General features: G+C 60.2%; 1 protein-coding gene across 1 annotated transcript in view; it reads right to left on the bottom strand.

Annotated features, from left to right (window-relative positions):
* Nucleotides 1-6,746, bottom strand: part of Nfix (nuclear factor I X) — a 97,404-nt gene extending 90,658 nt beyond the window's left edge. The window contains 1 exon segment of the mRNA XM_047532006.1: nucleotides 6,560-6,746. Coding sequence (XP_047387962.1) covers nucleotides 6,560-6,586 — 27 coding nt within the window. The 5' untranslated portion in view covers nucleotides 6,587-6,746.
* Between the last annotated feature and the right edge of the window lie 9,743 nt (nucleotides 6,747-16,489).

Below are 16,489 nucleotides of genomic sequence, written 5' to 3' on the forward strand. Positions count from 1 at the left end.
GCCTGCTGCTGGCCACCACCCCCGGCTCCCCTCAGGGTGGGGCCCAGTAGGGGGAGAGCTCCCCAGTGCAACCCCGGCTTCTGATTGGCTGTGGAGCGCCGCAGTGCCCGCGACTCGCCTCCCCTCGCTGGCTGGCGCAGCCACATTGGTAGTGGTGGCAAACGCAACTCGGAGTTCTGGGCACAGCTGCGCCTCACAGAGGCCTGCCAGCCCCACCAGAAGCCAGACACCCCAGCTCCATGCCCCGACCCCTCCCCGCCTGCCCGCCCAGCCGGGCAGCACTGTCACCCTGCCGCTGCCCCCCTCGGGCTGCCAGGCCAATCCACCCTGCTCCTCCCCCAAAAGGCCTGTGCCCCCCAGGCCAAGCCCACTCAGGGGGCTCAGGCCACTATATGAGGCCGCTCCCGCCCTCAGAGGGGCTCCTCGGGAAGGGGGAGGCGGTGAAGAAGGGTGGGGGCGGGGAGCTAGCCCTTCTTCCTTTAGTGAGCGCGCCCAGAGCTGGAGCCAAAAATCGAGGAGGAGAGATATTCAGACAGAGCCAAGACGCGTTTGGCAGGAGGAGAGAGAGGGAGAGAGGGAGCCGGAGGGGGGAGGGAGGAGAGAGGGAGGAGAGGGAGAGGAAGGGGGAAGGAAGGGGGGCCTCAGTTTCCAAATCCGCGCCCTTGGGGCCTCTGAGGGCCTGCGAGTGGCTCCAGGGCAGGGACCTGGGGCAGGCCTGACCATGGGGGTGGCGGGAGCTGCAGGGACAGAGGGCTCAGGCCCACAGAGACAGCCGGACACCCAGCTGGCCATGCCAGGGCGGCCACAGGCAGAAGCCAAGATCAATGTGCGCTGGGCAGACAGAGGGAGGCCTGTGGGCGGCCCAAACACACACGGCACCTCACCGCACAACAGGCTTCTGTCCACACTGGGCCAGGGCTACGGGCGGGGCCCACAGCAGGCCACCACCGCCGTGCAGCCTCATGGGAAGGGACCAAGCGGCCAGCCTGCTGGCAGCCACTCACTCAGCCGCCATAGTGGGCATCGAGCACCATGTTGAGAGGACGGGGATGCCAGGGAGAAGGGACCATGTGGCGAGGTACAGTGACAGCCACAGGGACAAGCCCATGAGGCACAGTGACACAGCGAGGGTGACACCCAGAGACCCGCGTGAACATGTGTGTGGATTTGGATTGATGTGTACACAGGCCTGGGAACACAGAGTCGTAACCTTCAGTCGGCCAGGAAGACACATGCTGCCTCATTGCGCTGTGACGTGGCCATTCCATTGTGAAGCGGATAATCAAAGATGGGGACAGGGACAGGTACACCAATACCCATGGACTGCCCAGCAGCACCGTGACCACGTTAAGCACATGGATATGCCTGACGTCACCCCAACACACACCGACTGCACGGTCACTAAATGCACAAGAGAGGGAATGTGTGATGATCCTCGGAGTCACATGCAGGTAGCACCCAGTGAGAGACAGATGCATGGGAAGGACCCCATGACACTCGGCCATACCGGCATCCACAGGAGAACATCCCCGAAGCCCAACGCATCCATCAACTCCCACAAAGTTAGGAGGACCCTGGCCGTCCTTGGGAGCCATTCTCGACTCCCTAGTCCCCACGTCCACAGCTCAGGGGAGACAGAAGCCCTGTCCCCACTACCATGTTGGAGAAACTGTCAGGTATCAGCCTCCCCTGCCTCTCTCGGTCCAGCTGGAGGAAGAAAGCTACTAGACCCCAAATTTCAGCTTCAGGATCTGGGGACAAGACCCAAGCAGATCAAAAGGCCAGGCTCCAGCGAGTTACATGCATAGACCAGCGGGCGGCCAGACAGTGACCACAGAGAGATTTTGCCAGCAGCGATGGCGTCAGTTTGCCACCCACTTGCAGTGCCCACCTGATCTAGTCAAATCCTGCCCCACAGTTGGGTCCAAGTGACAACACCCAAGCACAGATGTAGAAATGGCTCTGGAGCTGTGGGGACATCCCTGAAGTTGCCACTGAGATGCACCACATCTCTGGGCTTTGTCTCACTCCCTCTGGGATATGCATTAGTATACATGTCCCTTTCCCAGCACTCAGAGCCCCCAAAGAAGGCTATCAAGTCCCCATAAGACAATGCAGGCCGTCGCCCCACCTCACCCTCGTCATCATCTTTTCCTACCTTGAAGCACTGCCACCCTCTGCTTGGCCTACAGGACTCCGTGCAAGAGGGAAAAGCTGGACCAAGAGCTAGCCCCCAAATTCTTCTCCTGCTCCCTCCTCCAGGCAGTCCGCTAGATTTCCACATTGGGAGTGCCTGACCCTGTCTTCTGCCCCTCAGAACCATCCTTCTCTCAGACAGGAGGGTCCGGGAGGACGACCACCCAAACCATCTGCCACGTCCCAAGCACCGTGCTGAGCCTCCTTACAGCCCGAGAGAGGTTCACCCTGTCGTGCCCATTTTATAGACCAGGAAAACCCTGTACTGCAAGTCACAGGATTAAGAGATGCAGAGCCAAAGCTTAAGCTGGGTGCTGAATTATGGCAGAGCCTAGCCCTTGACCCCTCTTCCCACAGCCTCTGCCTGGAGGCTCTTGGGCTTACACAAGACTTCCACGGCTGGGCCAGGACCCCTGGCTCCAGTTCCCAGAGTGAGCAGAGCACCACGCTCCTACTGCTACATTAATCCAGTCGCACCTCGGCTCCGAACCCGGCCTGGCCCTGCACTAGAACATGTCACACGGCCCCCGTCCAGCCCAGCACTGACCTGCCCCATGCTCCTGCATGCCCACTGCTGGGGTAGGAGGTGTGTGCCGGACCAGAGCCAGAGAGAACAGGCCATTAAAAGCAAGCCCCAGAGCCAGGTGTGGCAGCTCAGGGCTGTTATCCGCAGCTCCGCAGGCTGGAGCAAGAGGAGCACGCGCGAGGCCAGCCTGGGCAACTCGGAATCAAAAGTGAAAAGGGCTGGGAGGTAGCTCAGTGGCAGACTGCCCCCGGCTCAGTCCCCAGCACCAAGTCGGGGGTGAAATGAAAACAAAAAAAATAAGAAAAGTAAGCACCAGGTTAGTAGAAGGCCACAGAGCCAAAGCCCTGCAAGGGCAGAGACATGGCCACAGGGACCCAGAGAAAGAGCGAGGGTGCCGGGGGCACAGCCCATCCCTCCCCCCAGTAGGCGTTGTGTGTCACTGCGCAGAAACAAAGGTGCAGGGACATTCTGCTGCTCATGCGGCAGGAAATATCGGCGTAGGTGTGTGTCTGAGGGCGAGTGTATCTGCGCACGCCCATGTACGTCTTTGTGTTCGCAAGTGTCTGCATGTCTGTGTGTGCATCCCCGTGGCCGAGAGGGGGAAGCGTGCCCTGGTGCATATCTGTGTCTGTGAGTGTTTGAGGAGTATGTGTGCCTACACCAGGGTGGACCAACAGCCTCCCCTCTCCGTGTAAAAGGCGTCCACCCGCCATTACTCCATCCTGGGGTCTGTGAGTGTGTTCTGAGGGCTCCGCCAGTCTGGGAGGTATCACTGTCTCCGTGAAACGATATCGATGTTCATGTCCCGTCTCGAGGTGTGTGCGTGTGTGTGTGTGCACCACGAGTGTGTTGAAGGTGCTTGCGAGCACGGGACCTCAGTTTTCTGAATCCATATGTGCCTCCACGGCCATGGGTCTGGGAGGTAGTCCACATTTCTGAGCCGACATCGATACACGTGTCCCATCTCAAGGGGTTCACGTGTGTTTACGAGTATGCGCTGAACACGAGTCCATATTTTCCTGTGTCCGTATGTCTGTCGATGGTCATGCATCTGCAAGCCAGTGTGACCAAAATGCTTATATCCCCATCTTGGTGGTGGAGTGGCGTGTGTATGTGTGTCTTCTTCTCTGCACGTGTCTCTCTGTTGTGGGGTCCTCTGTGTCCACCTCCATCCCCTTTCTCTGCCTGGGACTTAGGCCTGTGTCTGCAGTGGGCTTGAGCATCTCCAGCAACTGCCCTGCCTGGCAGTCCTGGATTTTGATGCTTTTTCTAGAAGGAGATTTCCACCCCCAACCCCCGCCGCCCTTCCCCCTCACCCACAGTGCCTTTCCCCGCCAGGGCCCCGCTGCTCCAAGCTCGTTCCTGCTCAATCATTTATTGACTTTAAAATCGAAGCCAATTCTGGTTTGAAAAAAAGAAAAAGGAGAGAGAGTGAGAGGGGGGCCAGAGAGAAGCTAGGGAGAGACAGGAGAGTCCGAGACTCAGGGGGTAGGGGGAGGCAGAGATGGGTCCAAACCAGAGACAAGGACAGTCAGAAATACAGGAGGACAGAGATGGAGAAAGAGAGATGGAAAAGGAGCAGACACAGAGAAAAAGACAGCCAACGAAAAAGACTGTCAGAAAAGCAGAGACCGGCAGGGCAAACTATGGAAGCAGAAAGATTTGTAAAAACAGAGTTGTGGCTGCCGGGGAGGGGCAACCAGACCCTGCTGACCAGCGGACAGCCTGCCCAGAGCTGAGGGGTTTCCCTGCCCACCATGCAGGGCTGGCAGACTGGTGATACCATGCCCACTCCCCTCCAGCCAGCCTGGCATACTCGGGCTGCAGCTCTCACAGAACTAAGCCCATACTCCCTTCTGGAGTATCACAGAGCCAAGCGCCGGCCATCACCCTGAGTCTGGGGCCGCCCAGTCCCTTCCTAGCCTTGTCACCAGTGCATCAGCTGGCATTTTCTCTCCTGAGGTGATGTGAAATCTGAGGGGTGGGTGTCTCTGCCAGGCCCCACGGTGCGGGTCAGGAGCAGGCCCAGATGTCCAGCATGCTTGGATTGGGAGCAGGGCTAGCAGCCTGGTGGACGAGGGGCTGCCTGAGCATGGGGTCCCGATCCCACCAGGCCTCAAACTCAAGTTACACAGGCCAGTGAAGTGTCAACCAAAAAGCAGCCACAGCTCAGCCCCAGTTGGCTAGGCAAAGGCCTCCTGTGGGTGATCCAACATAGCGTCCAGCCGTGGAGTTGGAGGCACAGATGCAGGGGTCTCCCACACAACCATGGCAGTCAGAGGGCCTGCTCACACCTGCACGTACACAGTGCACCCCTGCCCACAAAGACTCGGACTCAGACCGGCTTTGTATAGGAAAACCCAGTCTCTAGGTCATACATGTTTGTGCCACGCAGGCCTGATCTCAGCCAGCCACAGGGGCCACACACAGACTCGAGATAAACTCTCACACACACAAACTTGCACCTGTGCACACAAGGTACAAGAAGGCCTCGATTCATACCCACCTAAATATACCCTCCTGCCCCTCAAAACCTCCTGCACACCCCAGGCACACATCACCAGCCACATCCACCTGGACATCCGCTATGAGCTATGGGCAACATTGGCAGGACTCAAGCTAGACAGAGGGGACAGTTGGAGCCCCAGGCCTGGCCTAGAGAACTCTCACAGACAGGCCTGGCCAATAAGCAGGTCTAGGCAGCCCCAGGTGTCCCGTCTGCCGAATCTGTGTTACCTGTCAGTGGCCTGGCCCTGCAGGCACGGCCCTGGGAACCACTATGGTATTCTGTGCCCTCTCAGAGTCGCATGCCTCGACCCAGGAAGAGTGGGATGACAGGATAGGCATGCTTCAGGCCTCAGTCTCTGCCTCAGCCGCGCAGAGAACTTCGCTGGAGGCGGGACTCGCTCTCCCAGCGCGCCAAGGTCGGCGCTGTTGTACCCGCCGCTGACCCGACGGGACTACATGGTCGCAACACAGCGGGCTGTGTCCACCGCTGCCTCCCGCCCCTCCTGCCTCCGACTGGCGGGACAGGATTCCCAGGGTGCCGCCAGGTCCACTCCGCAGCAGCCCGGGTCGCTGGTACCGGAAAGTTTGCACCAAGGAAAGTTTATTTTGGGGAGGGGGGGCGCGGCTGCGACGTCCAGGGTCGGTGGAGAGGCGCGGCCCCAGCTGGCAGTGAGCCCGTCCCTCCCTCCCCTCTTCTGCCCCTCCGAAATTTGGGAGCCCCGCCATTTTCTTAGCCCCGCTCCCATGTGAGGCCTGAACAAAGACTTTGGGGAGACGCCCGGGCAGTTCGGCCCGCCCGGGGCACCCCAGCCGCACGCAGAGGCAGCCGCCAAACACCCCTGCCATTGCCACCGTTGGGAACCGCTGCGTCCGCCCCAGGGAGAGCCGGCAGACCCAAGGTCCCCCCTGTGCCCTCGGGACCACCCTCCGGCCACTCTGTCACCCTTGCAAACACTGCCAGCGGCCACGCTGCCCCGGTGCGCGCCACAGCCGCCCCACAGGTCGGCTGGAGTCCCGCTGCCCACCGCACCCCAGTCGAGCGCGCGCACACACACACTCTCACGCACTCCCGCCCTGTGCCCCAGGGGCAGCGCCACGCACGCAGCGGGTCACCAGCGGAGTGCCCAACAGGAGTCCTCCGGGTGGCCAGGGTCGCACGCGCGCGGTGACTCCGCACGCGTGCCCGGACTCCCGGCGGCACGACTTGCACCCCTCAGCGCCCGCGGGCTCACTCCCCCTGCCGCCGCGCGCCCCCTCCGCCCGCCCGCCCGCCCGCCGGCCTCCCGCGCCTGCTCCCTCCCCCGGTCGCGCGGGGGCGGAGGCCGGTACCTGGGTGAGGCAGTACGGGGAGTACATAGCTGGGCTCCCGGGCGGGAGCGCGGCGGCCGGCCGCGGCGAGGGGAGGCCCGGCAGGCGGCGGTCGCGCTCGGGCTCCGGCTCCGGCTCGGCTGCTCCGGCCTCCGCCGCGCTGCGCCCGCCCGGCCCTCGGCCCCGCGCTCGGCCCGCGCCGCTCCGCGCTCGCCGCTCGCAGGCTCGGCCCCGCGGGCTCCGGGGCCGCCGCCGCCGCCGCCGCCGCGCTCGCCGCTGGCTCTCGCGTCCGCCGCCGCCGCCGCCGCCGCCGCTGCCGCCGCGCGTCTACTCCATGCCGCCGCCGCTCGGCCGGTCACCCTCGCCCGCCGCCGCCGCCGCCGCCGCCGCCGCCGCCGCCACCGCCGCGCTGTGAAAGTGAAAGTTTAGACAAAGTTTGGAAGCGGCGCACTCCGGGGAGAGGGAGCGGGCGGGCGGCGCGGGCGGGAGGAGGGGCGCGGGGAGGGGCGGGCAGGGCGGGGGAGCGGCGGGCGGCCGGCGCGCACACACGCACACACGCACACATGCACACATGCACACACACGCACGCACACACACGCGCGGGGGCGCACACCGACGCGGCCACCTCGACACGTGCTGGCCAGCGTTCCAGCGCAGACACACTCTGACACGTAGCGGGGCTCGGACCCTGACACACATGTCACGTACAGAAGGCATGGCCACCCTTTCCTCCTGCAGCAACAAAGCACACAGACACCAACGCACACCCGGCACAGGCACACACCCCTACACGCACGCAATGATACCCACACCAAGACCCACACACTGACACACAGGCCTATCATACGTTGATACCCACACAGGGATTCCAAGGAACCACTCGCAGAGGCAGACTCACTGATGGACCTCCGTGGGCCTCACACGGACACACACTGGCACACACGAAGCACACCAGTGCATGCCGACATACCTAGATGCATACTGACACATGGACACATATTGACAAATGTCCTGCAGAACACTGACATGTATGACCACAGAACCACACCCTGTCACACAACTTCTACACACCAAGCCAAAATACATTGACAGTTGTGGCATTATACCCCAGCACAGAATGACACTAATAAAAGGAACATGTATGAACACATTGTCACACCAACACTCACCATCCGCCACCTGGAGGTACATGCCAAACAACACAGAGAGATACAAAGTGTCACTGATACAATGCAACACAACACAGGGACATACACATCACACATTGTGTTGCCCGGATGTACCTCCAGGCCTCTGGCACAGTGAACAACAGTTCTGATACCCAGTCAGCTGACAGACCCCTAAGGGAATCACCCAGCCATGCACACAGATGTCATACACACACCCCCAGACCCTCCACATGCCCCCTACCACTTGCATGTAGTCCTGGAGAAGGACACACACAGATAGAGCAGGAGAGGGCTGGGTCTGTAGCTCAGAGGCAGAGAGCATGGCACAAGGCCCTGGGTTCATCCCCAGTACTGCAGAAAAACAAAAATCATAGCAAGAGACACACAGCCCAACCCTCAGGGGCAAAAATGGGCATGGGGCCTCAAATACACACTCACACACTATACTGAGACCCCAGCCCCTCTTGCAGGCCCCTGACTCTTCATTTCCAGAGCAGAAAGAAATAATGCAAGAGGTTGGTACTGGGGACCCTGGGGTACCCCCACAGGGTGGGTAGGGAGGCGGTGCCTGCAGCCCCCAGGCAGCTCCTGTTGAGACAGAACCTCCTGCCACCAGGTGCAGCCAGCGCCATCCTAGGCCAAGAAGCTGTGGCAATGCTCAACTATAGCATTGTCTATTGGAGGCCGTGGGTGCCCAGATGTGTGTGTGTGTGTGTGTGTGTGTGTGTGTGTACTCACGCACATGTGCAAGCCAGGCTGGCTGTGTAAGGGCCTGTGCTGTGCCCACTGAGCCCTGTGAGCAGGCACAGAGCGTGTGTCTGTGCATAAATGTTCCTGAGCGGGTGTGTTTCTGGTCACAGTGCCTTGCGAGGACAAGGGGTCAGGCAGCATGTCCATGGGTGTCTGGAGTGGGTCTGGGCGTCCTCTGGGGACCTCTAATAAGTTCAGGTCAGGTCACATTCAGGAGTCTTTTACATGGATCCGTGCATTGTGTGTGGTGACATGGATACATGGGGGTGTCAGTGAGTCAGAGAAGGTGTCTGTCAGGCCCTATGCCAAGCACTAGGCACACAATGGGGAACAAGACAAGTGACCCTGCGCTTGGGGCCTGGCATTCCTGGGGATGTCAAGTGCAGAGGACATTGATGGGTGTCCAAGTCTGACAGAAAGCGCTAGCCAGGGCTGCAGCACACTGAGTGTCTTTCTGGAAGACATCGTCAGTGTGTGGCAGGTTGGGGGTGTGGTCAGTCTGGATGAGTGTGGCAGGGGCTCTCTGGCAGGGATCAGGGTCTCTGTGTGTCCCAGAGGCTCTGCCTGTGATCAGGGGTGTTGTGCAGAAAGTGTCCCTGGGTGTCACTTGGTGTGTATGTCCCTCTGTGTAGTGATCTGTCCCTGTGGGTCTGGAACAGTGATGAGGATGGGTGACCCAGTGGGCAGACACAGTTCCTGGGTGTGTCGGGGCAAGGGTCTGTGACTGTGGGGGATGTCGGACCACATCAGTGTGTGTGTGTGCGTGTGTGTGGTCACATTAACATGTGTGACTAGGTGTGTGAGTGTGTGCCTGCACCATGCGTCTTTTTCAGACATCTGTTTATGTGTGTCAGCCCATGTGACCAGGGTGTGTGGAACGGGTGTGCACACTCCAGGAAGGGGTGTCAGTGGGTGAGTCTGGTGCCTGTGTTTGTGTGATTGGCGTGTGTGCACATATGCATGTAAGTGTGCCAAGGAGCAGTATCTGTGTCTGTGCTGGGTATGTGTGCCTGTGTGTGTCAGCCCATGTCAGTCTGTGCTTGGACTAGATGTGTGTGTGTGTGTGTGTGTGTGTGTGTGTGTGTCGGGGGGCTCAGTGTACCCGAGTTGTGTCTGGGGGAGCCTGTGTCTGCCCCTGGGTGCTCGGGGACCTCCATCTCTGGGACACCACCGCCTGGCCTGCCCCTGGGCCCGCAGCCGCTGCTGGAGAAAGCATGCAAGGGAATCGATATGTCCTTAAAAATTCAAGGGCTTCTCGTAAACAGAAACTTTTAACACCGTTTAAAGTTTCAGGGCTGCTGAGGAGGGGGAGGGGGCTCCCAGGGAAGGACAGGGGAGGGGATGAAGGCCTGGGGGGCACCAAGGGAAGGGGCAAGGCTGTGGGGGAGGGAGGCTGGGAGGGACAGGAAAGAGATTTGGGGATTGAGGGGGCTGGGGACCTGGATGGTTCCAGAAAGGGGTGAGGGAAGGGCTTTGGGTTGGGGGGAGGGGAACTAGGAGAGGCAGGGGAGTGGGAATCAAAGGGTCCAGGTCCTCTGAGGGGACCCAAGAGAGACTGTGAGTTCTGGGGGAAAGAGCTGGAAACAGGTGGCCCCAGAAGAGCTTGGGGGACAGAGGGAGCAGGGTTCCTCGGATGACTATGGGAAGGAGCAGATGTTTAAGGGGGTCATGGGCCTGGTGAGGGGCACACCTGAGGGTGGGGGCTTCTGGGGAGCTGGGGGTGTGGGGAGGGGAAGAGCGATGGGGAGGCTTGTGTGTATCTGTAGCCCTTGGTGGATCCAGGGCCTTGCAAGGTCTGGAGGGCCGAGGGACACTCCCTCTGCACACCTCCCAGAAGCCCCCGACTCTCTCTGTGCTCCCCACCATCCTCCACGCCCTGCCTGAGCCAGGCCTCCTCTGTGTGTGCAGCAGATCACCCAGCTGGACAGCCCCGCTCCGTGCCACGCACCAGACCCGGGCCTCACCCTGCACGAGCACCCACTTCCCAGCACACACAACTCACGCCATCACACACCTGTCCAGGCGCACACACGCCCCGCAGCACACTCTCCCTGGCACATGCGGCCCACCTTGATGCCCACCGCAGCACCAGACCCGCGTACACCACCACACCGTCACCCCGTTCACGTCCGAACGACACCCACCCGGTCCACGCTGTGCTCTGCTCTCACAGCCTCCCTGCCTCCACATGCTTCCTCGAATGCTGCTGCACACTCACATCCCACACTCACACACACGAGACTGCTTTCGCACACACGTCTGCAGCTCAGAGCTCTTGACACGTCCTGAGACCCCCTACTCAATGCCCACAACACCCCCGTGTGCACACACACACGCACATACACTTCGCCATCCCCTTCACAGGTGCCAGCTGGGAGGCTTCCTGGGGAAGCAGAGTGCCTGTCTGGAGGCTGCCCCGGCTCCTCCCTGTCCCCTCCTCAGAGACCAAAGCGTAGGGCACACCTGGCCTTCAAGAAATCGAGAGGGAGGAGGGTGCTGCCAGGGGGCTGGGCACAGCTGGAATGCCACAGCTGGAATCCCCCACATTCCTCCCTGCCGGGGCTGCCCACCTGGCTACAGCTGGCAGCAGGTGTGTTCTTACCATGCAGGTGTGCGGGAGGGGGAGGGGGAGGGAGGAGCGGGAAACGGGCCCATGGCACTACCTGGCCAGGATGCCAGGGGTGAAGGGGAGGAGGAGGAGGGGGCGGAAACATCTGGGCCCTGGCAGCCACGTCCTGGGCTGTGGAGGGTGGGGCTGGGCAATGCTGGGCTCCAGGGCTGTGTGGCAGCAGGGAGGCCTCTTGGGGAGATGGGCAAACACCTGGCACACAGGACAAGCAGGGGTCCGGAATGGGTGCCGCCTGCTAGGCAAGGGGGCACTCTGGGTCCTCCCGGCAGAACTGGGATCCCTGGTCCCACGGACAGCCTCGGGCCCCAGCCCCGCACCCACAGCCTGCACCTGCCTGGGGTCTTCATGCTCTGTGGCATCGGCCCTGGGCCTGGGAGCTGAAGGCAGGACTGAGCACGGGCGTTAGGGTTCCTGCTTCTGAGGCATGCCCACGCTGCATGGCACACATGTGGGCACAGGCACAGGGCTCCCACGGCGATGCTCACGCAGGGTCAGGGAAACACACACAAGCACCAACAGAAGTGCAGACCCTTCCCTTTCCCTCTCCTCCCTGCCCGCTCTTCCTCCCTCCTCCTGTGCCCGTCCTCCTTCCTTCCTTCTTTTTCTCCTCTTCCTCCTCTTCCTCTGTAGGATATATAAAATCCAGAATCACACTCAGACACAGGACCACCTAGACAACATCGCACACCCTTCCAGAATAGCACACAGACACAAGCGCAGCCACAGAAGCTCACGCACATCTCCCTAGAGCCACCAACAGAGTGACGCCTGTACCGCTGGGTCACACACGAAGACCTTTGCCTTCATGGAGATGCCCGGATCGACTCCAGGACACCAAGTCATGTTGGCATGACGACACACACCTGTCACCCCAGATACTGGGGAGGCCGAGGCAGGAGGATCGACAGTTCAAGGCTAGCCAGGGCAACTTAGCAAGACCCTGTCTCAAATTTTTGGAAAAGGCTTAGGGATATGGCTCAGTGGTGGAGCACCCAGGTTCCATCCTCAGTACCCCCCCACACACACATAATACACCAAGTCACAGAAACACACACAATCACACAGACGTGCAGAATCATATGCTGAGCCCAGTTTTCAGAAGGCCACACAAATTCCCCAAGTACACAAAATCCTAAGGAAGCCCACATGGACCCCTGAGTCGCACGGATGTTCCCAAGGTCAGCCACAGTGCAACACGCAGAAACTCCCACAGAGAGATCTAGAGCACTAGGCTGGGGACACAGTTCCGTGAGGGACACTTGTCTGACATTTGTAAGACTTGGGTTCCATCGCCAGCACCACAAGAGAGAGGGAGAGAGAGATCTGGGTCACGAACACGTACGAGGTTGTGGTCCCATGCACGGATACCTGACCACACCAAACCCAGAAATGCACACAAACATCCCCAAATCACAGAGGGGACCGGCAGTCCTACCAGCAGCTACACACAAGGTCACACACACACTCCTTGCCCTGGCGGCTCAGCCTGGCCAGGGCCTCCTGTGGCCGCTGCTCATCTGGGTTTGGGGAAACATTTCATTTGCAGCCGGCTGGAGACCCACCCGCCCTGGAAACCTGGCCCTGGCTCCTGAATGGGGCCTCTGTATGCTGCCAGTGTGGCCGCCAGCCACGCTCAGCCACACTCAGGGTGTGGGTGTCAGGGGCGTGAGGAAGGCATGCCGAATCCCTGGCCCAGCCACGTATGCTGGAGCCTGGGGCCTCAGGGGCCACCTAGCTACTAGCCAGAGTCCCCCTACCTCGCCCCCCACAGCTTGTCCCTAATGCTTCTAGAAGCCACTCTCCAAACCCAGCATGTGGCAGGGAAGACAGGGGGATGAGGCTCTGTCCCCAGGTGGTATTAGATCTTCTGGTGTCCCTGTCTCAGGCCGATGTCAGCTTGCTATTCCCGGCACCAGGAGTTCCTTGCTCTGGCTCTAGGCTCCTTGTGGCACAGCTCATTGGCTCACGATGTCGTCAAACACAGACACTGTCAACCACACGAGGCCGGACAAACCTGTAATCCTGGCAACGCAGGAGGCTGAGGCAGGAGGATCACAAGTTCGAGGCCAGCCTCAGCAACTTAGTGAGACCCTGTCTGCCTTACCCTCTCTGACACCCACACCCTGGCATGACTGAGGGCTGCTGGTGGGCCCCAAAATAAAACATTAAATAGAACAGGGGACGTGGCTCAGTGATAGAGCACTTGCCTAGCACATGCAAGGCCTGGGTTCCATCCCCAATGCTGCTCCCCACAGAAAGCATAACTACCGTCACATCTTCAGCTCCACACACAGTCGCAGCCAGTGTCACCTGCACATCTGCACTGTGTCATATCCTCAGTACGCTGTCACACAAAGACCACTGCACTCCTAACAGCACTGGTGGCCCCAGCCCCACGGCCATGCACATCCTCAGTCACCCCGACACCCTGACCTCCACATCGTCAGCGTCGCCGCCCTGGCCGGCACCGGCATGCTGACATGCTCCATCTGCATGCCCCTGCAGCTGTGCTAGCCACGTGGCCAGTGGAGTCACTGCCCCACTCTCCACAAGGAGGGGGAGCGGCTCTGTCACTGCATCCCCAGTGTGTGGCACACTGCTGTCCCCCGACGGAGGTCTCAAAGCCCAGTCACTCCAACAACACAACACGCCCTCATTGTCACCGCGTGGCAGAGCCGGCAGCCACACACCCACCACAGCTCACTGTCACTCTGAGAGTACACGTTCACAGTCTCTCTGTTGCTGGGGACAGCCACCCATTTTGCTCACGCTGCCACACAACACCCGCAGTCCCCGGACAGAGCTACAGTGTACAGTGGGTGACAGAAGTGCCACAGTTCCAGGGACATCCTGTCACACAACAGTCACACTCCCCAGTGCCTGTCACAACATTGAGACAGTCCCTTAGCCATCCCAATTGCAGCCAGGCATGCTGACACAGCCCGCATGATTGTCCCTAGGACACCCCCTGGTCCCCGAGTCTTGAAGATGGGAACAGACGCACTGGCAACCCCCTCTCCCCTCCACAGTTGGTGCGAGCAGAGCAGGGAGGGGGCTAATGGAAGCGCAGCTGTTGGCAGTGGGTGCCAGCCCCCCCTCATGAATATTCATCAGCTGGGGCTCTCCTGAACCTGTAGGGAGTCGGAGGTCCCCGGCAGCTGGGCACCCCCTTCTGTGCCAGGAGGCCCTCAGGTGAGGGGGGGCTCAGCCAGGCCCCACAGTCCTTGGAATCCACACGCATAAGCGCATGTCTGTGAACACGCACCCCCAGATACACAAACAACATTCACACAAACTCACAATCACATCAACACAGCCATCCAGCATGCACACCAAACACACAAACACAGGCACACACATAGTCACATGAACTCACAATCACACCCAAACCACACACACACACACACACACCAGATATGCAAACATGGGGGCATGCAAACACTCTGTCACAAGACCACAAACAGCCACACCATTACGCCCAAATCACACGGACCTCATCATCACACATAAGCAGGCAAACATACAATTCCAAACACATGGGCATAGTCGCCCCCAAGCTACAACCAGCTATCCAACTAATTCTCATACAACACCCACAAGCTTGCAATCGCGGACCCACAAATTTGCCCAATATACAATTCCAATACACAGTCAACCTCAAAGATTATGGGTACTCTCTTTCTCAGACACACACACACACACACACACACACACACACACACACACACACACACACACACACTGCTTTCACTCTGCCCACCCCTGATGTTTTACAGCTGGGGAAACTGAGGCATGGAGCCAGGCCGGCTTCCTGACACTGGGCAGAAGCTGCGGCCGCGCGCCCCCTGCTGGCCCAGCCCCTGCAAGGGCATGCGGGGCGGCGGCGGGCACGCGCCTGACGTAACCATGGCATCCTCTTGGCACGCGCGGCCCGCGCGCGGGGAGGGCGGGGCGGGCGCGTTGCCATGGCGCCGGCGGGCCGCGTGAATGGGGCATTGTTCACCGCGGCGCCCGGGCCGGGCTGTCCCGGACCCACCCGGACCCACCCGGGGCGGCAGAGGCAGGGAGACACCAGAGGTGGGGAGAGATGGGGAGAGACGGAGAGACGGAGAGACGCAGGAAGGAAGAGACGAGATGGGGAGAGAGGGAGAGGAAGCCGGGCAAGAGGGCTGGAGAGGGAAAGCCAGAGCGAGAAGAGAGGAGACAGGTGGGGAGAGACCTGCAAGAGGAAGGAAGGAGAGCAGGGGCCCGAGCGCGGGGACAAGATGGGTCGCCCAGACCTGGAGCCCTCCGAGCCCAGGGCTGGGCAAGGCAGAGGATGGCACCCAGACAGGGAGTCCTGGGCAAGAGAGGTGGAGAGGTGGGGGTCTGTGGTCCCACCCGCCCAGTCCTCTCCGCGGGCTTTGGTTCCACACTCTCAGAACACACACCTTGTGTCCACTAACAAGCCATCTTCCACAGAGACCCAGCTATTGGGACACAGCTCCTGACACCCCAGGGCACCTTCACCCAGGGACTCACAGCCCCATGGGAAATGCAGTGGTGGTCACGGTCACAGTGTGGATCCACTCAAACGGCACTTGACACAGACATTCATATGACAAAGACATGGGCACTCTCCCTACACCAGAGTGACACCTCACTGGCTGTCACACAAGGATTTGGTCACATGTGTGGTCTCCGTCAGACATGGCCACACACTATCAACCACACAGGCTCACTGCCCTGGACACCAGGCACCCCGGAATACACTCCACCCTCACCCTCAACCTGGACACTCACGCACACCCTCACCTCCACACCTTCCACTCCACACCTGAGCTGCTACCTTGGTGGGTGACCTGTCCTGGGGGCATTTTGGGGGGACTTGGGGAATGCTGGGTTCAGTTCTCTGCATTTGAGCCAGGGGGAGCTGACAGAAATCAGTCCCCCGTGGGGACTGGGATGGCTGAGGAGGGAGATGAAGCACCACCTGGTCTCCCTCAAAGGAGCGGGTCAACCCAGGCCAGCGCAGCCCCTAACTCGTGGCTAGGTCTGCCAGTCCCAAACCTGGACCAACGGCGGCCCCTGGTGGCTGCCTGTAGTCTCTGCACCCATCCTTAGGGAGATGCCAGGCGGCTGGTTGCAGGGTCCTGAGGGAAGACAGGCCTAGGCCCAGGGCAGAGCTGGGAGGCCAGAGTCCAAAAGTGAGAACCTGACTCAGAATTCAGAAACTGTAATCCAGATCCAAAAATGAAAAATGAAAATCTAGATTCTGGGTCTGGGGATGTAAGTCAGTGGTTGAGCGCTTGCCTGGCATGCACCAGGTCCTGGGCTCTGTCCCCAGTACCAAGAAGTAGGGAGGAAGAAAGGAGAGAGAGAGAAGGAAGGAAAGATCTAGATCCCAATGATACCAAGATCAAA

This window comes from Sciurus carolinensis, chromosome 17 (assembly GCF_902686445.1).
Source record: "Sciurus carolinensis chromosome 17, mSciCar1.2, whole genome shotgun sequence".
Lineage (NCBI taxonomy): Eukaryota > Metazoa > Chordata > Mammalia > Rodentia > Sciuridae > Sciurus > Sciurus carolinensis.